The following is a 27951-nucleotide window of genomic DNA, read 5'->3' as shown; positions in this document are numbered from 1 at the left end:
CGGCCGAAAAAGGTGCCCTGGTTTTGCCTCTAAAGCCAAACCCGGGTCCAGTGGCTGCCCTGGACCTGCTCGAGGCTCATTTTACCCATAAATCTGCTCCTTCCATCCAGCACAGCTGCCTGCCCCTTCCCCAGAGGCTGCTGGGGGACTGGAGCCAGGTCCCAAAGAGGGTTTTGCAGAGGTTTTGTTACTGGCTGTCTCAAGGGGACAGGGGAAAGGACCAGCAGACCAGCAGCAGAGAGCTCTGTCCTGCCCCAGTGCAGCCGGGGGCCGCACTCTGGGCTCAGAGTGGTGGGTTTTAGGTTTGGGTTTTTTTTAAGAGCCAAACTTCTTGAAATCCCACTGCCAACATGAGAACCAGCCACGTCCTCAAAAAATGTGATCTGAGCACAAGGCAACAATTCAGACACCAGGAGGCAAAAGGGAAGCAACCTCTTCCTGCCACCAAAACGGGTTCCTTTAAGCTTTTTCCTCTACATTTATGACCAGCTGTGCCGTACAGCACGACGAATACGACCCCATCAGCAGAGCTTCATGAAAGGGACCCTAATTAACTCTGGCTGCAACCAACCCCAACCCGCAAACGCCTCTTTAGCAGCAGTGCTCCCCACAATGCCATTTCGCAGCCAAGTTTTCGTGCTGCCAGCCCAGGGGCCCCAAAAAAATGAGAGCAGCTGGGGTGAGGAGCGTCCCCCCCACAAAACGCCACATCTAAAAAAACATCAGCACAAAGAGAGCTCTGCGGGCAGAGTGAGTTTCCGTTCCCACCGCTCAACCCCCAAAGCCGCATCTCTGCCTGCGGTTAACACGCCGGGGTTATTTCAGCGCTCGCACTGCAGGCGCCTGCGCCAGCCAAGTGGCATCGAAACCAGAGCTGAAGGAAAAGGACTTTCTGGCCCAAAAAGTCAGAGCTCTGCAATGTATCCGCGGTCAGAGAGCTACGGATCACGGCGCTCTCCTCCAGCAGGGCCGAGGGATGCAGAGGTGCTGGCCACGAGGACTCAAAGCCTTCCTCCCTGCACACTGGGAAGCATGGCTCCCATTTCAACCTTCCTTGGACGACACGGTACAGCTACGTGTGCAACGATGTCCCGGCCAGGCACGGGAGCCGGCTCGGTGCCTCGGAGACCGTTTTCTGCCGCACGGGTTGTGTTTGGCACGACGGCCGGCTGAGGAGAGAGGCCTCGGCCCGATACGCCGCGGTTCCCCAGGAAGAAGAAGGTATTGCAAGTCGTATAAAACAGGCTAATAAATCTCCAAGCCGGGGTTTTCTGTTTCTCCCTCGCTTTTACCTTCGCTATGACTCAGACACCATGAAAAAAAACAAACCCAAAAACCCCAAAACCAAACCAGCCTGAAAAAGCTCTCCTAATAAAATCGCCAGTGGCAATGTTTTGGGAGGAAACACTAAGATCGTCGTCCCCGTCATCTCCAGGGAACCCGAGTATCTCGCAAAGACATCCACAAAAAACAGCTCTCGCCTTCCTGGGAACCCAGCTGGCAATGCCACAGCCCAGGGCTTGCTCCGAGGAGCCCTTGGGTGTTTGCTGTTGGTCTCAAAACACTTCAAAGGGGACATTGTCCCGCTCGGGGACAGAACTGAGAGGAGGAAGCACAGGCTGAACCAGTCAGGGAGACGGAGGGCGAACGGCAGAGGAATATGAGGAACTGGGAAAGGAATTTTTCTACACTGAAGGAGAGGCAGGGGCTCCAAACACGTCCTGTTCCTCATTTAATCCTTCCGAGTCCGATTTAGACCAGCCCTGCTGAGTTTGCTCGGTTCCCCAACCCCATGCCAACCTCCGCAAACATTTTCCAGGCAAATCTGGAAACAGGTAACCCGGGGGCAGAAAAGCAAGCGACATTATTTCCAGTGCAGCCCTATTAAAGCCTGGCACGTCTCTGCTCCGCAAGCAAGAGGAGGTTGGCAGCTCCGCAGGGCTCCAAAAAACACGGCAGCAGGGGACAGAGGGGAGGGAACCGTCCTCACCTCATGCGGAAAAGCAGGTTGAGGTTGGTGTCTTTGCTGATTTTGAAGAGGTGGTTGGGCGGGAGCCAGACTCGGCTCTGGGTGTCATAGAGGGCGAAGAGGCTGTAGCACAGCGGCGTGATGCCTGCGAAGAAAACACAGTTCCCCTGAGGTGCTGTCGAGCCCACAAAAATTCACAGTCGATAGAAAAAAAAAAACCCAACCCTTTCTTCACCCCTTTCTTCCCAACCGCTCGCTTCTTCTGGCAGCACAAACCCATCCACGCTACTGACACCCCACCTCCAGGGACCGAGACGTCCTCCTCATCCCTGCTCGCAAATGTCAGAGGCAGGATAGTCTTTAAAAACGCCATTTAAAAAAGAGCGGCGCGTCTGCCGTCCTTCTGGCGCACTCGGGGAAAGCCAGCTGGCCAGGGGAGCCTCAGCAGCTTTTATTCCAAAGAAACCGCCGTGCAGAGCTGCTTAGACTGCAGCAAGGGGAAGGGAAGTTAATAAAACCCATGGAAAAGGTGAACTGAGTGATTTGCCAGTCAAACCTTAGGTGAGAGCTAAAACCTTTGTCTAAAGGTTAGAAGAGACACCAGCTACCCTTAATTCAAACCAACACAGCTGTGAAATGGCCCCTCAGACCAGGAAAAGCCCAAGCGCAGGTGCCCGGCACGATTTTTGCAGCCCGCCGGGAGAAATCCATGGCGAGGGGAGGCAGAGTGCTCATTAAACGGGGATGCTGATGAGTCAGAGGTGAAGTAATTGCTCTTCAACTCATCACGCTCCAATAACTCCCAGACCCGTTGGCCTGAGCCTTGGGGTATTGCCACGCCACCCCGCTTCTCAGGAACTCTGGAGCAAGCAAGGATGCCCAAATTACGACAGAAGGATTTGCTAACAGCCAGTTATCAGGAAGCTGCTGCTTAAAAACAACACAAGAGCTCAGATTTCTCAGATAAAGCAGCTTAGATGGACCCAGAGATTGGGAAACTGGAAATTTCTCAGCCCCGGGACACAAGCCAGTTGGGTATTGCGGTCTCAGAAGAGAGACAGAGTTCCCCAGCGCTCACCGATCCTTCGTGCGAGGTCGATGCAGATCTCCTCGGCGCTGAGCGTGCCCTGGGCGTAGGTCTGGCACCGCTCCTGCTCCTCCTCGCCACTCCAGTGCAGGCAAACCTTCAAGCCGCCGCTCGCCGAGAAGCAACAGCCTTCGGCATCCGACTCGCTGTGCTTCACCGTGCATTGGCACAGAGACATGGCGACAGCCTCCGAACACGCCCCAGCTGGAGAGAAACAGAGAAATAAATAAAAACAAGCGTTAGCAAAGCGCAGAGCGCCCCATCACCAGTCTCTCCCAGTTGGGTAACTGGGCGCCCTCCACTCCGACACTGGGGTTACGCACCTCACCGTCAGATGAAGCATAACTCGGTGCTGAGCTCCGAAGGCGGTGCGGGAAGGGTGGCTGTTATCACCTGGGACGGCGGGGAAGCGATCCATTGGTGAGACCGGGAAAGCCGGATCCCTCCGGGTCTCCCCACCCCACAGCGCTGGCATCACTCCCACCCTCCCAGTTCTTCTCCCCAATCTCTCCCGGCAAAATCCGGCACCGATTCCCCAGCTCCTTTTTTGCTGACAAAGGCCAAGCAGATCTCACTGCCGCAGCTCGACTTCCTCCAACGGCGATAAACACCGCAGGGAGCTCTCGCTCAGGGCCAGGACTCTCACGTGCCTTCGCTCTCTCGGCTTAGCGAGCTCGCAGCAAGCTCGCCACGCAGCCGAGTGGGGCTTTTCGCCTTTTAAAACGAACCCAAGGCTGCAAGAGAGCCGTGCCAAAGCTGCGCCCTCCGTCCAAACAGCTCCACCGTGCCATATCGATGCCGAACACGGCGTGGAGAGAAGGACCCGGCGATTTTATCTCCTGCTAAGGGACAGGATCAGCCCCATGCCGCCATGCCGTGATATGGCAAAGGAAACCAACCTGCAGAGCAAACCCTGGCACTTTGGGTGGGTCAAAAGCCTTTTCGAGCATCGTGCTCTGCTCCCCACGTCCCCGTCATGAGGGTTCCCTCCATCCCACACCCCGGGGAGCGAGCAGAGAGGGGGAGCGAGCAGAGAGGTGAAACAAGCAGGTCTCGCCCCAAAAAGCCGCTGTTTTGGGTGTGGGGCGATGTTTGCCTGGGTTACAAAAAAATGAGAGGTACCAAAAGAAACCCCTTTTTCCAGGAATTGTGTGCCGGGGTGGGGGTCTTCCCCCTTCAGGAAAGCGCCTCTCCAGATCCTCTCAAGGCAAAGCACGTGACGGCATTACTTCAGCTTCCGCCCGCAGGCGCGGAAAGATCCCGAAGCCAAACCTTGGCAGATTTCCCCCAATTCCCTCCTTGGGAGGAGAGCAGAATCCGAAAGAGGCGGCTGCTCCATTGGCTTCCTCATTTCTAAAAACCAGGGAAAGTTGGCGGAACTGGTCACAGCACCCTGAAGCGGGTCAGCGGGAGCTCAGCACCCCCAAAAAAACAATAAATAACCTTTAAAAGGCACCTTTTTTTTTTTTTTTTGGCATCCGACCTCGCTGCTGACAGTGGACGCAGCGAGAGGGCTGAAATGGGGATTGGGATTGAAAAATGGGATCCAAAGCAATATGGATTTCCCCAAGCAACAGGTTGGCAAACAAAATAAACGCCCCGGCCCCTCCTGCTTGGAGAAGTCCGAGGGTTCCTCGCGCAGCAGGATCCAACCTTCCCCTTGCTATTATCCATAATGGGGGTAAATGCTGACAACGCAGGGCACAAACCTTCCCGATTTCACCCCGATTTCGGCCTCCGCAGTCACGGTTTCTTCCACCTGGGCGTCTCAGGCTCCAAGCACAGGCCTGGGGACGGGGGGGGAGAGGGAAGCGAGTTATGAGCCACGTTTTGCAACCTCGGTGCGGCTGCACTCCCAAAAGACGCGGCCGGTGAGGATTTTGCCACTCTCTGCTCGAGATTCGACATGCATTCGGCTACGGCAAAGACTCGGGTCACCACCGGGGATGGATTTTGACCCATTTCAGGCTCTCAGAGGGGGGTTCCCCCCTCACACACACACAGCCAAGCTGCAGCCCCTCGAGCCTCTGGTCACATCCCCGTGCCGCTAATGGCGCCCGCTGGCCCCCGTTTCCCCCCCCCGATCCTGTGTTTCTGAGCGGGGAGCGGTGTACACACGTTTTCTGCATGTTCCTGGGGCGGCGGGACAGAAAACCGCCCGGCCACCGGCATTGCCTGGCATGGGAGGCTCAGGGAGCTCCCCCCTCCAGGAGCTAAAAGCGGCGGCAGGCTTTGGTCATGGGGCAGCCTAAACGGGGTGCAAAGTCCAGCGCTGGCTGGGAAAGACGGAAGCGCCGGGGCCGTGGGGACCACCCGCCCCACGGCGGCACGGGACGGGGGAACGCGGGCAGCTGCCGGTTGGTGCCGGTGCCGCTTCCCGCAGGTGGCCGAGGCCTAACGCCATGCGACCGTCCCCCCGCTTCAGCCCCCCATATCCAGACCCTCACAGCCCCCAGCCCCACACATCCTGACCCTCTGCATCCCCCAGCCCCACATATCCTGACCCGTTACACCCCACACATCCTGACACAGCCCCCCCCAACCCCGAAGCCCCCAAGCCCCACGTATCCAGAGCCCCCCCACATCTCACAGCCACGCACGCCCTGACACCCACGTGCCCCATACCGCCGGGGCCCCCAGCCCGAAATCCCCCGAGCCCCCATATCCCCCAACCCCACATCCCCTGACATCCCCCCCAGGCTCACAAACTCCGACCCCCCACCCCCCATATCCTGACACCCTCAGCCTAAACCCTCCTACCCCACACAACCCGAGACCCTCAGCCCCACGTATCCTGACACCCCCACCCCAGACTCTCTTAACCCCACACTCCCTGACCCCCCCCAGCCCCACACACCCTGACCCCTAACCCTGAGCCTCCTAGTGCCACATATCCTGACCTTCTAGCCCCACATATCTTGACCCCCCCCAGTCCCACACATCCTGACCCCCATCCCTAAGCCTCCTAGCCCCACACATCCTGACACCCCCACCCCAGAGCCTCTTAACCCTGCACATCCTGACCCCCCCAGCCCACTGACACCACATCCTGACCCCCCCCTAGCCCCCTAACACCACAGGCCTGGACCCCCCCAGCCCCCAGACCCCCCCCCAGCCCCCTGACACCACATCCTGACCCCCCCCTAGCCCCCTAACACCACAGGCCTGGACCCCCCCAGCCCCCAGACCCCCCCCCAGCCCCCTCACACCACATCCTGACCCCCCCCAGCCCCCTGACACCACAGGCCTGGACCCCCCCTCCCCCAGACCCCCCCCAGCCCCCTAACACCACAGGCTCGGACCCCTACCCCCAGCTCCCGGACCCCCCCAGCCCCCTCACACCACAACCTGACCCCCCCAGCCCCCTGACACCACAGGCCTGGACCCCCCCAGCCCCCTGACACCACATCCTGACCCCCCCCAGCCCCCTGACACCACAGGCCTGGACCCCCCCCCCCCTCCCCCAGACCCCCCCCAGCCCCCTAACACCACAGGCTCGGACCCCTACCCCCAGCCCCCGGACCCCCCCAGCCCCCTAACCCCACAACCTGACCCCCCCAGCCCCCTAACACCACATCCTGACCCCCCCAGTCCCCTGACACCACAGGCCCGGACCCCCCCCCAGTCCCCGGACTCCCCCCAGCCCCCTGTCACCACAGGCCTGACACCCCCCAGCCCGCCCCACAGCCCCCTGGCCCCACAGGCCCGGACACCTCCCACAGGCCCCCGACCCCCCCACACACCCCAGATCCTGCCCCTCGCCCCTCCCGGCCCCCCCAGCCCCGCACACACCGGCCCGGCCCCCCCCGGCCCCCCCCGGCTCGTACCGGGCCCCGCTCCCCGCCGGCCCGGCCGCCGCTCCGGCTCCCTCCGCCCCGCAGAGCCGCCGCCTCCCATTGGGCCCGAGAGACGCGCGCTGCCATTGGCCCTCCGCCGCCACGCCGCCACGCCCACACGCCTTCGACCCATGGGCGGGGCGCCGAGCGCTGCCCCGCCCCGCGACGGCTCGGCGGCAGCGGCTATTGGCTGAGGAGCGGGGAGAGGGCGGAGCCTGAGCGCGGTAGGGGCCACAGCTGGATGCAGACCAGAGGGGGCGGGGCTGGGGCGGGCGCAGCTGGAATTAAAACAGGGGGCGGGGCCGGGCACAGCTGGATCGGGGACACAGCTGGATCCAAAACAGGGGGCGGGGCTGGAGGGGGCACAGCTGGATCCAAACCCGGGGGTTGGGCACAGCTGGATTAGGGACACAGCTGGATAGAACGCGGGGGCAGCACTGGAGGGAGCACAGCTGGATTGGCGGCACAGCTGGATCCAAAACCAGGGGCGGGGCTGGCACAGCTGGGTCCAAACTCGGCAGGGTGGAGCTGCAGGGGGCACAGCTGGTTTAGGGACACAGCTGGATCCAAACCAGGAGGGGGGCAGAGCTGTAAGGGCTCACAGCTGGATCTAAGGCAGCTGAGGGCGGGGGCCACATCTGGATAGAGACCCGAATTGGGTGGGTGGGGTGTCACCCCCAAATCCCCCGGGGGGTGTCTGAACTCTCCCCCCCACCACCGCCAGCAGCTGGCAGGGTGGGGGGGCCGCAGCCCCCTACTCCCCCCCCCCAGGGCTCCGGCTCGTCACCATCACCATCCTCCATCCCCAAACTGTCCCCCAACACCCCCCCCATGTCCCCCCCCCCACTCCACACCCAGCTTCTTCAATCTCTTTATTCACTGCAACAGCCTCGCCAGCACGCGCCGTCGCCACCGCCGCCCCCCCCGCCAACCACCGTCATTTCGTCTCTTCCCCCCCCCTCCCCAAAACCTCCCACGTCCCCCCCCGGGGCTGGGGAGGGAGGGGGGGGGGAAATGGAGGCACAAACAGCTCAACAGACATTCACCAAAAGTCTCTATGGCATTTTAGGGGGGGGGGGGGGGGGGCAAGAGAGAGAGGGGGACGGGGGGAGGGAGAAACCCCTTGACGCTTTTTTTTTTTATGCTTTACACTTTTTTATGCTTTACGCCTTTTTTTTTTATGCTTTACGCCTTTTTTTTTATGCTTTACCCCCCCGCCCCCCCCAGCTCATGCATTTCCTTTCTCCTCATCGCCGTTTTCCTTCTTAATTTCTTCATAAACGCCTTCGCCGCCTCCTTTCTCAGCTCCCTCCCCTGTCTTGGCGTTGGGGACCCAGAGCCCTGAGTCGATGCAGCGTTGCATGTGGTATTTGGCCTCCTGGAAAGTAAATGGAGGGGGGGGGGGCTCAGGGGGGGTACCCGCTGCCTGTTCTGCCTGCTCTGCCAGACTAGGGACCCCCCCTGGAAGCCCCCGGGGTGGGGAGAGGAAAAAAATACTCACAGTGGGATCCATTTTGCTGATTGTGTCCTGCAACATCTGGACGTCTTTTACGTCAAAGCATTTCTGCAGCTCCTGCAAGAAGCAGAGGGGACACGACGACACATGAGGAAACCCCCTAGGCATTAAACCACGACTAAATTTTGCCATTTTAACCCCCCCCCCCAAAAAAAAGCACAGGGCGATACTCACGGGTGGCAGGGATTCGTACACCTCCACGGGGTCGAGCCCGCCGGGGCCCAGGCGTTTCTGTCGCTCCTCTTCCTCGTATTCCTTCATCGCCTTCTCGATACGAACCTTGGCTCGACCTCGCACCCGTTCTTTGAAGGCTTCCAGCTCGTCGTTGAAACCCTCCATGTACTGCTGGTCAGCTGTCTGCGAGGAGAGGGGAGGTAAGTGGGGGGCAGGGGGGTGTTTGCGTCCTCCTGGACCCTCGTTTCTACCCCCCCAATCCATCCCGGGGTCCCACCCGGCTGCGTCTCTTCACCCTCAAGCTGCCGAAAGCCATTGCGGCACGCAGCAGGGCCCGGGAGCCGGAAAATTACCTGCTTTGGGGAGGGGAGCTAAGGGGGGGGGATTCTCACCTTAATTTTGGTGAAAAACTGCCTGAAACAAGCCCTGGGATCGACCTTGAGGCTCTTGGCCAGCTCCAGGATGAACTGCATGACGATGGTCTGGTGAGCGACCTGCTCCATCAGGGCGTGTTTCTGGTGGGGGGGAGAAAAGGGACATGAGGACCCCACAAATTCACCCATCTCCACGTTCCCCGCATCAGGGAGGTCAGGGGGGCTGATCCCCAACCCCTTTTTGGGAAAAGAAGAAGATGCCGATGGGCAAACGATGTGGATGAAGGGATCGAGTGCACCCTAAGTTTGTAGATGACGCCAAGTTGGGTGGGAGCGTGGATCGGCTCGAGGGTAGATCCCTGCGGAGGGATCTGGACAGGCCAGATCGATGGGTTGAGACTCAACAGGATGAGAACCAACGAGGATCCTGCACTTGGGTCATCCCAACGCCCACAAAACGCTATCAGCTTGGGGGAGAGGGAGGGGATTCTGCCCCTCGACTCCAGCAAGGCCCCCCCGACAGTCCGGCGTTTGGATTCAGCAGCGTTGGGTTGACAGTCGAACTCAATGATCTTAAAAGTCTTTTCGAACCTAAATTATTCCGTGATTCTGCTGCCAGCTCTGGGGTGCTTGGCAGAGGAAGGAGAGGGACCCGCGGGAGCGGGTCCGGAGGAGCCCACGGAGCTGATCCGAGGGCTGGAAGAGTTGGGGGCGTTCAGCCCGGAGGGGAGAAGGCTCCGGGGAGACCTTCTTGCACCTCGCGGCGCTGCCCGGAAAGACGGGGACAGACTCTTTCGGCGGGCCGGCAGCGCTGGGACAAGGGGGAAGGGTTTTCGGCTAAAAGAGGGGCGATTCGGCCCGGCTCTAGGGAGGAAATTCTTCCCGCCGAGGGGGGTGAGGCCCTGGCAGAGGCTGCCCAGAGAGGGGGCCGATGCCCCGTCCGTCCCTGGGACCCTTCGGGGCCGGGCTGGCCGGGGCTCTGAGCACCCTGATCTCGGTGAAGACGGCCCCGCTCGTGGCGGGGGGGGGTTGGACGGGCTGAGCTCCAAGCGTCCCTTCCCACCCAAACCGTCCCGGGATTCCACGATCTCCTGCCCCGGCTCTAAGGGCTCTGCAGGGTCTGAGGTGGGATTGCACGTCCGAAGAAGAGCAACGAAGCTGGTGAAGGGTCTGGAGGACAAGAGAAGGGGCTGAGGGAACCGGGGTGCTTTAGCCTGGAGAAAAGGAGGCCGAGGGGAGACCTCCTCGCTCTCTACAGCTACCTGAAAGGAGGTTGTGGCGAGGTGGGGGTCGGGCTCTTCTCCCAAGCGACGGGACGAGAGGAAATGGCCTCAAGTTGCGCCCGGGGAGGTTTAGGTGGGATATTGGGGACAATTCCTTCACCCAAAGGGTTGTCAAGCACTGGAACAGGCTGCCCAGGGAAGGGGTTGAGTCACCATCCCCGGAGGGATTTAAAAGACGTGTAGATGCGGCACTTGGGGACACGGTTAGTGGTGGAGTTGGCAGTGCCAGGGTAACGATGGCACTCGATGATTTTAAAGGTCTTTTCCAACCTCAGCATCTCTACGATTCCCTGATTCCCCGATTTCTGGCAGGAAAAGCAAATCAGCTCGCGGCAGAAAGGCCAGCGAGGCGGGGACGACGCAATCCCGGCACAAAGCTGGCAGGAGGAATGGGTTTCATCCCGCTTTCTCACCTCTTCCACCTCCAGATCGATGCACCAGATGACTAAGTAATTAGCCGTCTCCTCGCAAACGAGGTGAGGGTTATCGGAGAGATATTTCTGGCTGTCGTCCCAGCGCCGCAGCATCCCTTCAAAGCAGGGCAGCCCCAGTTAGCAGAGGAAGGTTTTTTTCGCTCGTTAAAAAAAGAACAGCCTCTAAACCTCGTCAGCAAAAAGGTGGAGGGGGGGGCAGGGGGAGAGATGACTCATCCCAAGTTTAAATTAAACCCCCCCCAAATCGCCATTAACGAAGGCAGCACACGAAGCTTTGCCTCGGCTGGGCAAGCGGGCAAAAAAAAAAAAAACCAAACCCAAAATCTTGTGAAAAACACGTCAAATCGTCAACTGTTCACCAGAACGAACGACTTCCCAGCTGCTCCCGGCAGCAGGGAGGGGGGACAGGGGGGTTCCCTGGCTCAATGGCTGCAGCCCCCCCAAAACCCTCCCCGGCACTCACCAAAGTGTTTGATCTGCTTCTCGTATCTCTCCACGAAGGTTTTGTGTTTCTTCTCTTTCTGTTCCTCCGTTTCCTCCTTCTCCTCCGGTTTGACGTTGAAGACGCTCTGGGGAGCAGAAGGACGTGAGCTGCCAGCTCAGCAACTTTGCGGGGGGGGGGCACGGACACACGGGGAGGGGGAGCTCCCCCAAACCCACCTTGCTGAAGCCGTCTTTGCTGAGAGTGTCGACGTTCCACGGCATGTTCTTCTCCTTCTTCTTCAGCTCCTCCAATTTATTCTCCCAGCTTTTCTCTTCGTTCTTCAGCTGCTGGGCTTCGGCCTGGAGCTTCTCGAGCTCCCCCTTCCCGCTCTCCGGATCCGTCACCTCCAACTCCTTCATTTTCTTCTGGCACTCGGCGAGTTTCCGTTTGCATTCCCTGCATCCTTTATCCAGCTCTTCTTTTTCCTTCTGGAATTGCTCCATCCTCTCCACTCGAGCCTGAAGGCGACAGAATGGAAACCACGTCAGGAGAGATGTTGGGGGCATCGTTAAATCTCTCCCACAGCCCTTCCCGGCCTCATTAGCCGCCCCTGTGGAATAGGGTGAAGCACAAGGAGCTGCTATGAGGGGAGACCAACGCCCCCCAAAACACCCAGTTTAGAGAAAAGTCCCTCCACACAGCTCTGGAGTATTTTGTTGAAATTGGAAGGGAACAGCTCGAGCAGCAACTTCATTCCCCCTCCCTGCCAAATCAGGGCCGGCTCCGGAATACCACAGCTTCCGAGTCCCCGAGGATTTGGTCTGCTCCGGCTCCCAGAGAACGTGGGGCTGCACAGCCCCCCCCCCCCCGCCCAGTTTACCCCCCACCCTCTGAGCTGGGAGAAACCCCCCTGCGAGAAGCTGGGGGGGGGGATGTTATTGGAGCCTAACACCCCCATCTCCAGCCACAGACAGGGGACGGTCCCGGGGTGACCAAAGCCCCAAAGGTGTCACCTCCCAGGCCGGGGGGGACATGGGAAGGGTCTGGGGGGGGTGTGGGGCCAGGCCCTCGGCTGCCCCAACCCCCAGAAGGGCCCAGGACCCCCGCCGGCATCTGACAGCAGCCCCCTGAGGGGGCTGCCTGGGGCAGGGGGAGAGGGACTGTGCCCCCCCAGCCTGCTCCCCAAGGGAACAGGGAGACCCTGGACATGGTGGGGATGGGGGGGGAAGGAGCAGGAACGCGGGGGGGGGGCTGTTTGCCATGGAAACGGGGGGGCCAGGGGAAGGGGGGGGTGTCACAGGGAACAACTCACTAGAGAGATGGGGGAGGTCCCCCCCCACCATGGCGGTCCCTGCAGCCTGTCACCACGGGAACAGGGGACCCCCCCCGCCATGGAGGGGGAGTCCCGTGGCCGGTCGCCATGGCAATAGGGGGAGCCCCCCCCCCCCCGCCCATGGGTGTCCCAGAGCTGATCACTATGAGAACGGGGGGACCCCCCCCTCCCCATGGGGGTCCCTGCAGCTGGTTCCCATGGCAACAAGAGCCCCCCCCCCCCTTTCCCCCTCCCCATGGGGATGCCGGGGCCGGTCGCCATAGGAACGGGAGTTCCCAGGGGAGCCGGGCCCAGGGCGGAGGTTGGCGGGGGGGGGCGCTACGGCCGCGGGCCGCACCTGGTGCCGCCATCGGAAAAGGCTGGCCGTGTCGATGTTGGGATGAGTCTCATCCTCATCGTCCGAGACCTCGATGTGGTCCCACACGCTGTAGTCCACCATAACGCGGCCGCCACCCCCCCCCGGGCCCGGGCCCGCCGCCGCCTCCGGCCGCTTCTGGAACCCTCCAGCGGTCGCCCCGCCTACTTCCGCCCGCGACGTTCGCCACTTCCGGACGCGCCGTGTGGCGCACTTCCGGTTGCGCCCTTACCCCCGCCCCCCCTCCGCGGATAAGCTAAAGATGGCGCCGGTTTTAAAGAGACACGGACGGCGAAAAAAGAGGGGGTGAGGGTGGGGGGCACCCCCCCCCCGCTCGACGCCCCAAGGCCTGAGGGGGGCTGGGGGAGCCGTCCTCCCCCCTTCTCCCGCAGGGTCTGCCCGGCCCCCGCCGCCGGGGAGGGTGGGCAGGGAGGGAGGGAGTGTCATGGGGGGGGACATGGGGGGGGACATGGCGCCTTGGGGGGACGGGGAGATGGTGGCACAGGGACACGGGGGACGTGGAGGCAGAGGGACATGGAGGGACATGGTGCCTTGGGGACAGAGGGACGTGGTGGCGCAGGGACATGGGGACACCAGGACATGGGGACAGAGGGATGGGGGGGGGACATGGCGCCTTGGGGGACGGGGAGGTGGTGGCACGGGGACACGGGGGACGTGGAGGGACATGGTGCCTCGGGACGGACGGACGTGGTGGCACAGGGACATGGGGGGGACATGGCTGTGGGGACAGAGGGACACGGTGGCACAGGGACATGGGGACCCAGGGACATGGGGACAGAGGGACATGGGGACAGAGGGATGTGGGGGGGACATGGCACCTTGGGGGGACAGGGAGATGGTGGCACAGGGACACAGGGATAGAGGGACACGGGGACACAGTGACTACGGGGGCTCAGGGCCATGGGGACAGAGGGACACGGTGGCACAGGGACATGAGGACACCAGGACATGGTGGCACAGGGACATGGGGACAGAGGGACATGGGGGGGACATGGTGCCTTGGGGACAGAGGGACATGGGGACACCAGGACATGGGGACAGAGGGACATGGGGGGGACATGGTGCCTTGGGGACAGAGGGACATGGGGACACCAGGACATGGGGACAGAGGGACATGGGGGGGACATGGCGCCTTGGGGGGACAGGGAGATGGTGGCACAGGGACATGGGGACAGAGGGACACGGGGACACAGGGACTAAGGGGGCTCAGGGCCATGGGGACAGAGGGACACGGTGGCACGGGGACATGGTGGCAGAGTGAAGTGGGGACAGAGGGACATGGGGACACCAGGACATGGGGACAGAGGGACATGGGGGGGGACATGGTGCCTTGGGGACAGAGGGACATGGTGGCACAGGGACATGGTGGCAGAGTGAAGTGGGGACATGGGGACAGAGGGACATGGAGGGACGTGGTGCCTTGGGGGACAGAGGGACATGGGGACACTGGGACATGGAGACACAGGGACACAGGGACTAAGGGGACTAAGGGGCTCAGGGCCATGGGGACAGAGGGACACGGTGGCACAGGGACATGAGGACACCAGGACATGGTGGCACAGGGACATGGGGACAGAGGGGTGTGGGGAACTGGGGACAGAGGGACATGGAGGGACGTGGCGCCTTGGGGACAGAGGGACATGGGGACACCAGGACACGGTGACACAGGGACATGGAGGGACGTGGTGCCTTGACATGGGGACACAGGACACGGTGGACATGGGGGGACGTGGTGCCTTGGGGACACCAGGACACGGTGACACAGGGACATGGAGGGACGTGGCGCCTTGGGGACCCAGGGCCACGGGGGGGGACACCGGCACACGGCCAGGGGATGCATGGGGGGCCCCGGGGGGGTACCCGGTGCCGGGGAAAGACACACGAGGGGACACGGGGACACGCGTGGGGCCGGTGCCGGGGGGGGGGGGGGGGGGGGGAGCCGCTCCCGCTGCGTTTCCGCCGCCGCTGTCACCGGTCGCTCTCGGCGGCGGCACCGGGGCCGGTCCCGGGGCCGCCTCCCCCCCCCCCCCCCCCCCCCTCGCCGTTACCCCCCCCCCCCCGCCGCCGCCGCCGCCAACAAAGGCGGGTGGATGCCGGGGAGCACCGCGCACCGGGAGCCGGCCAGGTACGGCACCGGCACCGGCCCCTTCCCCCCGTTGTCGTGTCCCCCCCCCCCCCCCGGTACTGCCCCGGTCCTCGAGCATCCCTCCGGGGCAGCCCCGGGACCGGTGCGGGGCAGCGGTTGCAGCGGCGGGGGACGGGGACAACGCGGGGGGGGGCTGCGGGACCGGGGGGGGGGCTGCGGGACCGGTAACGGCACCGGACCCCCGGTAGGCAGGACCACCCCCCCCCCCGAAGCTGCTGCATCCCACCGTAGCACCGGACCCCCCCCCCCCCCCAAATCCCCCACCCCCGGTCCCACCGGGATGAGGCAAAGGCCCCGCCATGGGGTTTAGCCGGCAGCGAGCACCCATGGGTGGCCCCCCCCAGCACCCCACAAAAGCCCCTTCCCACCCACCCCCACCCGGGTTGGGGGTCCCCGGGGACGCCCGGGTCCGGTGGGACCCCCCCCCCCCACGCTCCGCAGTTTCTCGTCCCCCACTGGTGAGGGGGGGTCCGGCAGCGGGGACGGGGTGGCGGGGGCCCCGGTGGGTGCTAGGGGGTGGGACACGAGGTTGTGGCCCCCCCAAAGGGGGTCCCAGCCCCCCCCCGGCCGATGATGCTGAGTAATTAATTAATTCAGAAAATAACTCCCAAATCTGGTGCAGGCTGCGGGGGGGGGAAGGGGGGGTCCTGCCGCTCCCACAACCGCCCTGAGGAGGACGAGGGAGGGGGGCAGTTCCCCAAAACCCCACAGCGGGGTGCTCGGCACTGGGGGGGTCCCCAGGGATTCCCCGGATCCCACCGCCCGGCGGCCCGGGAATGGGGGACCCCCAGCCCCCCCCCCCCCCCTTGGCCACCCGCATTAACCACCTGGACCCCCCCCCCCCCAGGCCTGGCACTGCCGGGGGGGACACCGGGCAGCCTGGCACTGCCGGCACCCCCCCAGCCCGGCCGGCCCTGGGGGTCCCGCTCCCCACGGCTGCCCCACGCGGGGGGAGGCCAGGAGCGATGCCGGTGCCGGGAAGGGATGCCGGTGCCGGGGAAAGGGCTGGTGCCAGGAGCGATGCCGGTGCTGCGGGAAGGGATGCCGGTGTTGGGGGAGGCGATGGCGAAGGACGCCGGTGCCAGGAGCGACGTCGGTGCCGTGGGAAATGATGCCGGTACCGGCAGCGACGTCGGTGCCGTGGGAATTGATGCCGGTGCCGGGAGCGATGCCGGCGTCGCGGGAAGGGATGTCGGTGCCAAGGGAAGCGATGCTGGTGCCGGGGGGCCGCGATGCCGGGTGGCGAAGCGATGGCGATGCCGTGGGGAAGCGATGGCGATGCCATGGCCAACGATGCCGTAGGATGGGATGCCGTGGGCCGCGATGCCGGGGTTTCCTTGGCAACCTTTGCCAGGAGGAGACGGGGGTCCCCGGGGTGGGAGCCGGGGCTGCCGGGAGCTGCCACGAAGCAGCTCACCCACCACCGGCACAGAGCCCCCCGAATCCCCCCGGCACCGGTGCGTGGAGGCACGGGGGGATCCGTTCCAACCCGGGGGGGGGGCTCCGGTTGTGCCGGGGCTGCAACGAGCGTGTCAGGGCTCAGCCTGGCTCCCCAGGGATCCCCGGTTCCGGCACGGGCTGCGATGCCGGAGGGGTCCCGGCGAGGGGGCCGGGGGTCTCCTCGCTCCCCCCTCACCCTCGGCTCTCCCCCACAGGCGCCGCAGCCCCCCGGGACGTGGTGGGGACCCCCCGGTCCCCCCGCATGGCCCCCGCACCCTGAGCCCCGGCGCCTGAGCCCCGGCGCCGGGCGGGCACATGAGGAAGAACCGGAGCGACCTGGCCGGGCCCGAGGAGCAGGTGAGGCGGCACCGGGGGGGGCACCAGGAGCACCGGGGCGGGGATGGGGTCCCCGTGGGAGCATATATGGGGGGGCCAGGGGGTCCCCTCCGTAGGCCAGCCCTGGGGACCCGCGGCAGAGGGCGAGGGGCTCCCGCTTGGGTGCCGTGCCACGCTGCGCCGTGCTGTGCCATCCTGTGCTGTGCCGTACCACGCCGTGGTGTGCTGTGCCGATCCGTGCCACGCTGTGCTGTGCCACGCCACGTGGTGCGAGGCTCCCCGGCCATGCCGTGCTGTGCCGTGCTGTGTTGTGCCGTATCATATCGTGCCGTGCTGTGCCATGCCATGCTGTGATGTTCTATGCTGTGCCAATCCACGCCATACCATGCCATGCCGTGCCGTGCTGTGCCAATCCATGCCATGCCGTGCTGTGCCGTGCCATGTGGTATGAGGCTCCCCGGCCATGCCGTGCCGTGCCGTGCCGTGTTGTGCCATACCATATCATGCCGTGCTGTGCCATGCCGTGCCATGACATGCTGTGACATTCTATGATGTGCCAATCCATGCCATGCCATGCAGCGCTGTGCCAAGCCGTGGCGCGTGAGGCTGGCCGTACAATGCAACGCCGTGTGGTGCCGTGCCGTGCCGTGCCGCGCCGCGCCATGCCGTGCGGTGTGAGGCTCACTCGCCACGTGGTGCCATGCCGTGCCGTGCCATGCCGTACCGTACCGTGCCGTGCCACACCACCCCGTCTGACCCGCCCCCGTCCCTTCCTCGCAGCCCCCGCCGGAGACGCCGGACCCCGGGTGCTGCAGCCGCTCCCCTCCCTCCCCAGGGATGCTGGGTGCCGACCTGCGCCGCGGGCACCGCCGTCTCTCCGCCAGCCTCCAGGTGCCCCCCTGGAAGCCCCCGGAGCGGCCGCGCTCGCCGGAGCCCGCCGGCCTCCCGCGCCCCACCACGCTACCCCTCCGCATCCCGCCGCGCATCGCCATCACCCACCCCGAGCCCCCCAGGTAGGGACGGGGTTGGGGGGGAACGGCACGCGGCGCGAGGCTGAGCCCGTCACCGCGGCGTCGGGGCTCTTGGTGGCATTGGGGACCCCCCCGCCTCTCCGGGCGCTAATCCGGGGGGATGTGCTGGCCTCGGCTGGGGAGTGATGCCGGGGACCCCCGGCCAGAGCCGGGACTTCTCCCCGGGCAGGGTGTCCTGCTGGGCTGCCCGGGGTGGGGACGGGGACGCGGTGGGGACGTGGCCTGGGGTCAGGCCAGTGTAAGGGATGGGGCTGTGTCCTGGGATGGGGACACTCTGGGATGAGGACGGTGCCTGGGACAGGGACGGTGTCTGGGATGGGGCCGCTGTTCGGGATGGGGACATGGTCCGGGATGGGGACGGCGTCTGGGATGGGGACGGTGCCCGGGATGGGGACGGTGTCTGGGATGGGGACATTCCCTGGGACAGGGACAGTGACCAGGATGGGGACGTTGTCCACGATGGGGACGTTGTCTGGGACCAGGACAACGCCCAGGAGAGGGACAGCGTCCGGGATGGTGCCGGTGCCCCGGATGGGGACGTGGCCTGGGATGGGGACGATGCCAGGGATGGGGACGTGGCCCAGGACGGGGACATTGTCCTCGATGGGGACGTTGCCTGGGACCAGGCCGGTGTCCGGGATGGGGACGGTGCCCACGCGGGTGACACCGGCGCTGGCCCCCGCCACAGCTGTGGCACCAACCCCCGGCCGACACGGCGCCGCGAAGAGTGGCCGGATCCTGCGTCCCCGCTCCGCTGGCTGCCACCGCGTCCCCACCGCGGGCTCCAGGGAGGGGCGGGGGGGAGCAGCAGCCCCCCAAAAAGGCCACCAGCCCCCCCTCTAATTCCACCCACCCTTTAATTGCGCCTGCCGGATCCCACCGTGCCAGCCAGCTCCGGTGCCAGGCCCCAGCACGGTGAAGCGCCAACCGGTGCTGGCGACCACGGCGAGGCGGTGGGAACGCGGTGACCTGGCCGGGGGGCCGGATCCGTCCCCGGTACGGCGGCGGTGCCGGCAGCCTGCGGCGTGCCACCAGCCCTCCCTCGCTGCGATGAATCATCCGCCGAATTTTCCAGGGTGTGTTCCTGCCCGGCTCCCCATTTCCCATCCCGCATCCCCAAAATTCCTGGCTGCCGGCGGTTTTCCCGGGGCGGGGCGAGATATTGGAGTGCCCCATGCCCCGGCTGCTCTCTTGGGTGGGTGACATTAATGGGGGACATTTTTTGGGGGGGGGGGGGGATCTGCTCGGTCTCAGCGGGATGAAGGCAGCTGCCTTCACGCCTGCCTGCACCCCCCCCCCGATGCCGACGGGTTCCACGGTAAAACCGGAGCTGCCGGCAGCTGGAAGTTGGGGGGGTCACATTGGACCCCCCCCCGTTTTGTGCCAGGGCTGGAGCTGGGGTGGGGGGATGCTCCCAGTGATGGGGACAGGGGGACCAGCTCAGGGGTTCGGGGTTCGGGGGTGTCGGGGGGCACCGGGCAGGTGTGGGGACCCCCTGGTGTCCCCCTCGGTAGGGTGGGGTGCTCGCCGGGGACCCCCCACCCTGGTCCTGGGGGGCTGTGCAGTGCTAAACAGGAGGGGGGAACCCCCCATCACTGTCCGGGGGGGGGTCTGTGGAGCACCGGGCATTTGGGGGGACCCCCAGCTCAGCCCTGGGGGGGGGGGGGGGAGCTGTGCAGTGCTGTGCACAAGTGGGGACCCCCACCTCAGCCTTTGGGGGGGCCTGTGCAGTGCCCCTGACCCTGGGGGGGGGTCTCTGCAGCACCGTACATGGGGGGGGACCCCCACCCTGACCCTGGGGGGGTCCCTGCAGCACCGTGCGTGGGGGGGGACCCCTATTGCAGCCGGGGGGTTCTCTGCAGCACCGTGCAGTGGGCCACCCCCCCCCCCCCCCCCAGATATGCAGTGGGGTCTGTGCTGTGCCTGGCCTGGGGAGGGGGGGGGCCGGTATTGCTCTGGGGGGGGCCCTGCTGTGTCTGCTCTGCCCCGCCCCCCATGCGTGGGTGCTGGGTGCTGGGGGGGGGGGGGGCAGGATCCCTGCGCTGCTGATTTCTCCGGGGGGGGGGGGGGAGCGGAATCCCGCTGGGGAGGGGGGGGGGATCCCTGGATGGGGGGGGGGGACCACACGCGGGGGGATACCCCATAGGGGGGTCCCCATGAGGAGAGGGATCCCCGGGGGGGGGGGGGATCCCCGTCGTGGGAAATATCCGGGGGGGGGGGGGTCCGCGCCGCCTTGTACCTGCGTGGGGGGGGTCCACGGGGTCCCGGGGCGGAGCCGCCCCCGGGGAGGAGGAGGAGGAGGAGGAGGGGGGGGGGGCAGGTCCCGGGGCGGGGGGAGGCGCCGAGCCGGGCGCGCAGAGGCGGCCCCGGCAGCGGTACCGGCAGCGGTACCGGCGGCGGCGGCGGCGGCGGCAGGCGCCTCCCCCGGGGTCGTCCCAACCGGTTGCACGGGGCCATGCGGAGCCCGGGGCCGGGAAGAGCCGCCGCCGCCGCCGCTCCCGCCGCCGCGCATCGCTAGGGACCGGCACCGGGACGGGCACCGGCAGCGGGAGCGGCTCCGGGACCGGGAGGAGCGCCGGGACCGGCAGCGGCACCGGGTCGGGCTCCGGGACCGGCAGCGGGAGCGGGCTGCAGGCTGGGCACCGGTACCGGCTCCTTTACCGGCACCGGGAGCGTCTCAGGATCCCCGGTTCCCGCCGGTACCGTGGATGATGGAACCGGTGCCGGGCTCCAGAAAAAGCCTCTCGCTCTCGTTACCGGTGCCCCGGGAGGGCCCCAGCACCCTGAAGCCCCCCCAGCACCTCTGGCGCCAGCCCCGCACCCCCATCCGCATCCGTCACCGCGGCTTCTCCGACACCGACCGGCACCGGTGCCGGCCCATGGAACGGGCGGACGCCGTCGACACCGGGGACCGACCGGGGCTGCGGAAATCCCGCATGTCCTGGCCCTCTTCCCTCCACGGGACCCCCGGCGCCGGCAAGCGGTAGGTGACAGCGGTGGGGACCCCCCCCCCACGGAGCCCCCCAGTATCATCCCGGTACCGGGACCGAAGGCGGGACCCCCCCCGGCATCATCCTCATGCCGGCACCATGGCGGTGGGAGGGAGCCGGTGGCCGTGCCGGTGCCGGGGATGGATCGGGCCTGCGGGCTGCCGTGGGAGCGGGGGGCGGCAGCAACACGGGGGGGTCGCATCCCTCGGGACCCCCAGCCCGGTCAGACCCTTCCGGGGTCCCCCGCCAGGCATCGGTGACGGTGACGGGGTCACCGGCACCAGCACAGCCATGGCTCCCGGCTCCGACCCCCCTGCCCATGGGCACCCCGTGGGTGCCGGTTCCGGCGGGGTTTGGGGGTGTCCAGGGACACCCCCCCCCCAAGACCTGACCGAGGGCACCCCATCCCAGCAGCCGCGCTTTCGGGGTGACCCCCTTGCGCGGCCACCCCTGCCAGGGCGAACCCGCTCCCGGCGGGGGGGCGAGCAGAGCCACCAGCGGGACCCTCGGGTGCCGGTGGAGGGGGTCCCCATCCCAACACCGGGGCTGGGAGCTGCCACGATCCAGCCGCCATGCCGGTACTTGGGAGATGGGCCGGATCGGGAGATGCTCGATGTGGGGGGGATGGATGCAGCACCCCCAAACCGGGGCGGGGGGGGGGAGAAACCTCAACCGCTCCCTCGGGGTCCATCTGGCACCGGCTCTGCCCGTTCCGGTCGGGAAGTTTTTTGGGGAAAACAACTTGGGAACGCGCCGACGGGTGGTTGTGCCGCGACGGCAGCATGTGCCGGGTGCCGCGTCCTTCCGGCAGAGCCGAGGGCGCAGCGGCACCTCCGGCTTCGTTAGGGGAGTTAATTTATGCGCAGGAGGCTCAGCAGATGGTCAGGACTCAGGGTTTTTATTTCCTCCCTCCTCCTCCTCTTCCTCCTTTCCCGACGGAGATTCCCCCCCCCCACCGTCCAGACGGCTGTCGGGTGGCGAGCGGCTGGGGAGGGTGATGGGGCGTGGGCAGGGCTGGCATCCCCCCGGTGAAACCAGGGCTGCCGGGGCCCCCCCCAAATCTGGGGGTCGGGATACCGGGACCCCCCCGCTGCAGCATCCCATCAAGCCCCCGTCGGTGAGACCCAGCAGACGGGCGACCCCCACTCCCTTATCCCGGCATCCCCATCCCACTGCCGGCGCTGGTGTGGTTCAACCGGGAGGAACCGGCTCAACGCTCGCTTACGGGTTTCTCCCTTCCTGGAGCAATTAGTGTAATTAAACAAAACAAACGTGAAATCCCAAACTGGGATTTCGCCGGGGTAGAGGCGGACGGCCAGAGCCCGGCTCGCCACAGCAGTGCCAGGATCCGGCCAGCCGCTGCCGGCTCCCAGAGGCTTTTCCCGGGTTCTTGCAGCCCTCGCCCTAATTAATTCCTCCTGCTTTAATTCCTTTCCTTTTCAGAAAAAAAAAAAACAATAATAATCAAATCGATGCCAACCTCGCGCCGCCGGCGAGTCGTGGTGATGGCGGCGGTGCCGCGCGCCGCCCATCGCAGCCCCTCCGGCGTTTATGATGTGCTGTAATCTTTTTCGAGGGGGATGAGTCACCTGCGGCCATTAAAAGTGATTCACGTTTGTCTCCGGCTCCCAGATCAGATCCCGGTCGGGAGGAAATCCCGCGCCGGCAGGCGAGCCGTGCGCGCCGGCTGCCAGGAATAGCAGAGGGACGCCCCTTCTTGCCACCCCCGGGGTCAGCCGGGCACGCCGGCCGATGCGGCACGGCACGGTTATGGCACGGTATGGCACGGTATGGCACGGCACGGCGGCACCGGCCTGGGGGTCCCTCTGCGCGGGGGGGACGCCAGCGGTGGTCCTGGGCACGGGGATGCCCCAGTGCTGGTCACTGTCCTCGTCCCTGTCTCCTTCCCAGACTCCAGCTCTTCCTCCTCTCTGTCTCCATCCTGTGTCTGTGGCCATCCCATCCTCATCCCCATCCCCATCCTCATCCCCATCCCCATCCTCATCCTCATCCCCATCCCCATCCCATCCCCATCATCTGTCCCCATCCCATCTCCTTCTCAATCCCATCTCTATCCTCATCCCCAACCTTTTCCCTTCCCATCCCCATCTCCGTGCCCATACTTTTCCCATCCCATCCCTGTCCCCATTCCCATCCCATCCCTATCTCCATCCTCTTAGTCCTCATCCCCATCTCTTCCTCATCTTTCTCCATCCCATCTCCTTCCCAATCCTGTCTCCATTCTCATTCCCATATCTGTTCCACCTCCATCCTCATCCTTTTCCTATCCCCATCCCTGTCCCCATTCCATCTCCATCCCTGTCCCCATCCCCAGCGCTTCCTTGTCCCCATCTTTCTCCATTCCATCTCCTTCCCAATCCCATCCCATGCCATCCCATCCAGGGGCACCTTGGGGTTCCCTCCGTGCCCCAAACCCCCTCGGGGAGAGGGACTGGGACAGGGACGGACCCAAACTGGCCATTCCAGGATGAGGCCGGAGGAGCGGGTGCCCGGGGACCACCGGAGATGATTCAGGGGAACCGCTGCATCCCGCCCGGCTGCGCCGGGGAGCGGGGACCCCAATTCTGGGGCGCTGGACCCACCGGACCCCCCAAATCGCCCCGGCAGGATCCCATCCTGCATCCCAAACCAGGGGGGAAGGAGCCGGGACCCCCAGGGCACCCTCGGGTCCCCAATCCACTCGGGATAATGGACACTGGGGACACCAGGGGGTCCCCGGCCTGACTGTCCCCCGTCTCTCGCCCGGCAACTGCGGCTCCCGAGGCGTGAAATAATCCTGATCAAATCCCAAAAAAAGCCTTTTCCCTCCCCGGAGCCGGTTGCTAAATTTGCTGGCTGTGAGTCACCCCCCCCCCCCCACCGCTGCCTGCGCAGCCCCCCCCGACTCCCCTCCCCGCCCCCCCACAGCGGCCCCCTGCCACCCCCGGGAGGATGGGTGCTGCACCCAACGGGGACCCCCATGGGCTGGGGACCCCCATGAGGACAGGGTGCCCCATGGGGTCTGGACCCCCTTCTTGGGGGGACACATGGGGTCAGACCCCATCCCCGGGGGGACACAGGGATCCAGACCCCCTCCCCGGGGACACATGGGGACCAGAGCCCCTTCTTGGGGGGACACAGGGATCCAGACCCCCTCCCCAGGGGGACACGGGGTCCAGACCCCCTCCCTGGGGGACACAGGGGTCGGGACCCCCTCCCCGGGAACACACGGGGTCTGTCTCGCTGCGCCAGGAGGGTGCAGGTGGGGGGGAGCGGCAGGGTGGGGGGCAATGGGGGGGGGGGGCCAGCACCCCGATACAGCCCCCTTGGCAGGTTCCCCCGGGGGTCCCCAATGAGTGGGGCCAGGGGGACCCCAGGCAGGGTGCAGGGACCCCTGGGGGGGGTCAGGGACCCCCATAAAGGGCTCAGGACACCCCCGGGCAGGGTGCAGGGACTCCCGGGGGGGGGGGCTCAGGAACCACCGGGCAGGGTGCAGGGACCCCCGGGGGGGCTCAGGGACCCCCGGAAAGGGCTCAGAGACCCCCGGGGGGGGGTCAGAGACCCCCAGAAAGGGCTCAGAGACCCCCGGGCAGGGTGCAGGGACCCCCGGGGGGGCTCAGGGACCCCAGACAGGGGTCAAGGACACCCAGGGGGGGCTCAGAGACCCCCAGACAGGACTGAGGGACCCCGAGTGGGCCACAGACAACCCCGGGAGGGGGTGGGGGCGCTCAGGGACCCCCAGGCTGGGTTCAGGGACCTCCGGGGGGGGCTCAGGGACCCTCCATCCAGCCCCCCCCCCGCGAAGCCCCGGGCCGGTCCCTCCCCGCTCCAGGGCGGCAGGCGGTCCCGGGGCGGCACCGGGGGTGGGCCCCCCCCCCCACTCCGCCTCCCCCCCCCTCCCCGGTGCCTCCCCGCCTCCCCCCCCCCCCCCCGCCGCCCTCTCACCCCGTCCCGTCCCGCTGCCATGGCCGGGGAGCGGCGGGGGCTGCAGTTACCCCCGTTCCCCCCTGCTCCGGCCGGGGGGGCCGGGGGGGGGATTTGAGGACGAGACCTTCCTACCCCGCCCCCCCCCCCCCGCCGGCTCCCCCGGTCTTTGCCCCCCCGGTGGGTCCCCCACTTTTTTCCGCCACCTTCGGCTCAACCGCAGCATCCAGGAGCGGCATCGCAGGATGCGGGGCAGGTAATGGGGACACCCCCCCCCCCAAAAAAAAAAAAAACAACACCCCCCCCGGAAACCCGGACCCCCCCCGGGAACCCCGGACCCCCTCCGGACCCTGTGGCCGGGAGCGCTGCACGACCCCCCCCGGGGATGTCAGCACCCCCCCCCCCCGGGTAAAGACACCCCCCCCCCCGGTAAAGACAACCCCCCGACCCGGTACGGACCCCCCCGACGCGGTACAGACCCCCCCAAAGCCGGTACAGCCCCCCCCGGATGGGGAACAGGACACCCCCCCCCGGTACTGATACCCCCCCCGGTGTGGGGAAAGTGGGGGGGCTGCTCGGACACCCGGGTCCTCTGTGGGATGGGGGGGGCAGTGGGGTCAAAAGCATGGGGGGGGGCTCAAGGCCACCCCCCCATGGGGCTGCCCCTCCGTATGGGAATGGGGGATCCCCCCCCCCCAGCGCTGGGGTGTCCCTAAGTGCCCCCCCCCAGGGCTGCACTTGGTGGGGGTGTCAGGTCAAGCCCCCCCCCCCAACACAACACCCACCCCAAGGCTGCTCAGCCAGCCCCCCCCCCCCCAGGACCCCCCCCCCGGACTCCCCCTGGGGGGGCCACGGTGTCGGGGTGCTCCGGGAGGGAAGCGGGGGGGGGCCCCCCCGGGCCGCTCGCCCCAGGGCGACTCGTTAGAGGAAGCCGGTAGAGGAAGGGGGGGGGGCCGGGGCGGGAGCACCCCCGTGTCGTGTGTCCCCCCCCCCACGCACCCATGGAGCCGGGGGGCACCCAGCGGGCCAGCGGCAGGAGACCCCCCCCAGGGACCGAGCGGGGGGGGCTGGCGGTGAGGTAAGGGGGGGCAGGGGGGAGCACCCCCGAGCTCGGGGCAGGGGGGACAGGGACACCCCCCCATACCCAGTTTGGGGGGGGGGGAACAGAGGGACACCCCCCCATGCCCACGCTGGGGGGGGAGAGGGACCCCCCTATTCCCAGGAGGGGGACGGGACCCCCCCCCCCTTTTTGCGGTGGGACAGGACCCCCCCCCAGGTTGTGGGGGACAAGGGTGTCCCACGTGCCCAGGTTTAAGGGGGGGGTCCCTTTGTGAGCCCCCCTCCCCAAACAATGGCCTTTGGGTGCCCCCCAGTTGCATGGGGACCCCCGAATAACAGCCGGGGGGGGACACGGGGGGGGGGGCAGGACGCCTGGGTTCCTTCCGCGGCCCAGGGGGAAGTGGGCGACGGTTGGAGGGGGGAGGAGATGACGGGGAGCCCCCCCCCACCCGCGGGTCCTCGCCCCATAGCGAGGGGTCCCGAAACTGGGGGGGGGTCCTGGTTGTGACATTGGGGGGTCCCAGGGTGCCCGGCACTGGGGGTCCCAACTGGGATACATAGGGTTGGGGGGGGGGGGGTCCGTACTGGGGGGGTCCCAGGGTGTGTATGGTCCCTGGGGACCCCCAGCCCGGGGGGGGGGCTGGTATTGGGGGGTCCCAGTGTTGGGGGTCCCAGTAGTTGGGGGGGACCCAGGGCACAAGGGTGCCGGTGGTCCTGGTGCTGGGGGGTCCCAGTATTGGGGGGTCCTGGGGCACAAGGTTCTTGGGGGGGGTCCCAGTGTTGGGGGGGGTCCTGGTAGTGAGGGATGCTGGGGCACGAGGCTCCCAGGGGTCCTGGTGCTGGGGGGGTCCCAGTGATGGGGGGGGTCCCAGGACACAAGGCTCCGTGCTGGGGGTCCGGGGACATGAGGCTCCTGGGGGTCCCGGTATTGGGGGGTCTTGGGTATTGGGGGGTGTCCCAGGGCTCGGGGCTCCTGCTGCTGGGGGGGGTCCCGGTATTGGGGGGGGGGTCCAGGCGGACAAGACTCCTGGGGGTCCCGGTTATTGGGGGGGGGTCCCGGTATTGGGGGGTCCCGGCTGCCGCAGTCCGATGCCCGGGGCGGGCACCGGTGCTGCTGCCGGCTGCAGGATGCGGCCCCCCCCCCCCGACACCCCCCACCCCCCCTTTGTCCCCCCCCCCACCGACGCCTGGGTCCCTCGCCGCCACGCACTTTCCCTTCACCGAGGAGGACGTTGGGTGGCACCGGCTCGGCGGGTCCCTCAGGTGGGGGGACACGGCCCGGGGGGGGGCAGGTGGGCACCGGGGGGGGTCCCCACCCCCGGGGGGGTGCACCCAGGCTCCGGGACCCCCCACCCGAGGGCACAGCGCGGACACCCCCCCGTCCCCCGTCCCCTCCGCGGCTGCCGGAGTCGGGGTCCCCCCCACGTGGCTCGGGGTGCCCCCACCCACGGGTGCTGCCGGCACCCACGGGGGCAGCCGGCGGCGTCGCGGTGCTCCTGCGGGTACCGGCGCCGGGGATTGCCGTCCCCTGCGTCGCGACAGGGCCCCATATCGCGACGGGGGCCCACGGGGTCATCGGCGGCGGCTTCGGCCAGCGGGCAGCCGCTCCGGCCCCGCGGCGAAAGGTCGCGGTGGAAACACGAGACGGCGGCTAAAATTAAGCGCCGCCACCCCAGCGCGGTGACGCCGCGGTGACACGGTGACACGGTGTCCGGGTGGCGCGCGGTGACTGGCACCGGTGTGCACGGTGACGCTGGTACGACGTGGTGACACTGGCGCACGGTGACACCGGTGTGCACGGTGACGCTGGTGCAACACGGTGACGCCGGTGCACGTGGGTGACGGCGGTGTGCACGGTGACGCCGGTGCAGGTGGGTGACACTGGTGCACGGTGACACCGGTGTGCATGGTGACGCTGGTACGACATGGTGACACTGGGCGCACGGTGACACCGGTGTGCACGGTGATGCCGGTCCAACATGGTGGCACCGGCGCATGTGGTGACACCGGTGTGCATGGTGACGCCGGTGCAGGTGGTGGACACAGGCACACGGTGACACCAGTGTGCACGGTGACGCCAGTGCACGTGGTGACGCCGGTGTGGACAGTGACACCAGTCCAACATGGTGGCACCGGCGCACGTGGTGACACCAGTGTGCACGGTGACGCCGGTGCAGGTGGTGACACTGGCGCACGGTGACACCGGTGTGCACGGTGAC

At 66.5% G+C, this 27951-nt stretch overlaps 3 protein-coding genes across 4 annotated transcripts in view; 1 reads left to right on the top strand and 2 right to left on the bottom strand.

The window, feature by feature from the left end:
• Positions 1 to 30: 30 nt before the first annotated feature.
• LOC128138321 (non-receptor tyrosine-protein kinase TYK2-like) lies at positions 31 to 6968 on the bottom strand. 2 transcript variants are annotated; one of them, XR_008233989.1, is made up of 5 exons: positions 6884 to 6968; positions 4766 to 4843; positions 3380 to 3449; positions 3048 to 3260; positions 36 to 2114 (listed from the first exon to the last, which is right to left on the bottom strand). XR_008233989.1 is itself a non-coding variant. In XM_052779619.1 (4 exons), the coding sequence occupies exons 3-4, from the start codon at positions 3232 to 3234 to the stop codon at positions 1987 to 1989; spliced, it is 315 nt and encodes a 104-aa protein (XP_052635579.1). In that variant the 5' UTR covers positions 3235 to 3260; positions 4766 to 4843; positions 6884 to 6968; the 3' UTR covers positions 31 to 1986. The 2 variants fall into 2 exon arrangements, 1 of the variants encoding a protein (XP_052635579.1); XM_052779619.1 differs by lacking the exon at positions 3380 to 3449 and having other exon boundaries at positions 31 to 2114.
• A 1123-nt stretch (positions 6969 to 8091) lies between these two features.
• CDC37 (cell division cycle 37, HSP90 cochaperone) lies at positions 8092 to 12957 on the bottom strand. The gene is made up of 8 exons (XM_052779617.1): positions 12768 to 12957; positions 11334 to 11615; positions 11137 to 11242; positions 10653 to 10768; positions 8975 to 9097; positions 8583 to 8765; positions 8394 to 8465; positions 8092 to 8270 (listed from the first exon to the last, which is right to left on the bottom strand). The coding sequence occupies exons 1-8, from the start codon at positions 12867 to 12869 to the stop codon at positions 8121 to 8123; spliced, it is 1134 nt and encodes a 377-aa protein (XP_052635577.1). The 5' UTR covers positions 12870 to 12957; the 3' UTR covers positions 8092 to 8120.
• A 1869-nt stretch (positions 12958 to 14826) lies between these two features.
• LOC128138318 (cAMP-specific 3',5'-cyclic phosphodiesterase 4C-like) overlaps positions 14827 to 27951 on the top strand; it is a 30777-nt gene continuing 17652 nt past the window's right edge. Inside the window, 3 exon segments of the mRNA XM_052779616.1 lie at positions 14827 to 14931; positions 16608 to 16749; positions 17509 to 17741. Coding sequence (XP_052635576.1) covers positions 16708 to 16749; positions 17509 to 17741 — 275 coding nt within the window. The 5' untranslated portion in view covers positions 14827 to 14931; positions 16608 to 16707.

This window comes from Harpia harpyja, unplaced genomic scaffold (genome assembly GCF_026419915.1).
Source record: "Harpia harpyja isolate bHarHar1 unplaced genomic scaffold, bHarHar1 primary haplotype scaffold_386, whole genome shotgun sequence".
Classification (NCBI taxonomy): Eukaryota; Metazoa; Chordata; class Aves; order Accipitriformes; family Accipitridae; genus Harpia; species Harpia harpyja.
This window is presented reverse-complemented; position numbering and strand designations above follow the sequence as displayed.

Coding starts and splice junctions, on each gene's coding strand:
- LOC128138321 (XM_052779619.1), bottom strand. CDS start 3,234: ATGTCTCTGTGCCAATGCACGGTGAAGCACAGCGAGTCGGATGCCGAA. Junction 2,115..3,047: donor CGACCTCGCACGAAGGATCG/GTGAGCGCTGGG, acceptor TTTTCTTCGCAG/GCATCACGCCGCTGTGCTAC.
- CDC37 (XM_052779617.1), bottom strand. CDS start 12,869: ATGGTGGACTACAGCGTGTGGGACCACATCGAGGTCTCGGACGATGAG. Junction 11,616..12,767: donor TTTTCCGATGGCGGCACCAG/GTGCGGCCCGCG, acceptor TGTCGCCTTCAG/GCTCGAGTGGAGAGGATGGA. Junction 10,769..11,136: donor GAAGCAGATCAAACACTTTG/GTGAGTGCCGGG, acceptor CCTGCTTTGAAG/GGATGCTGCGGCGCTGGGAC.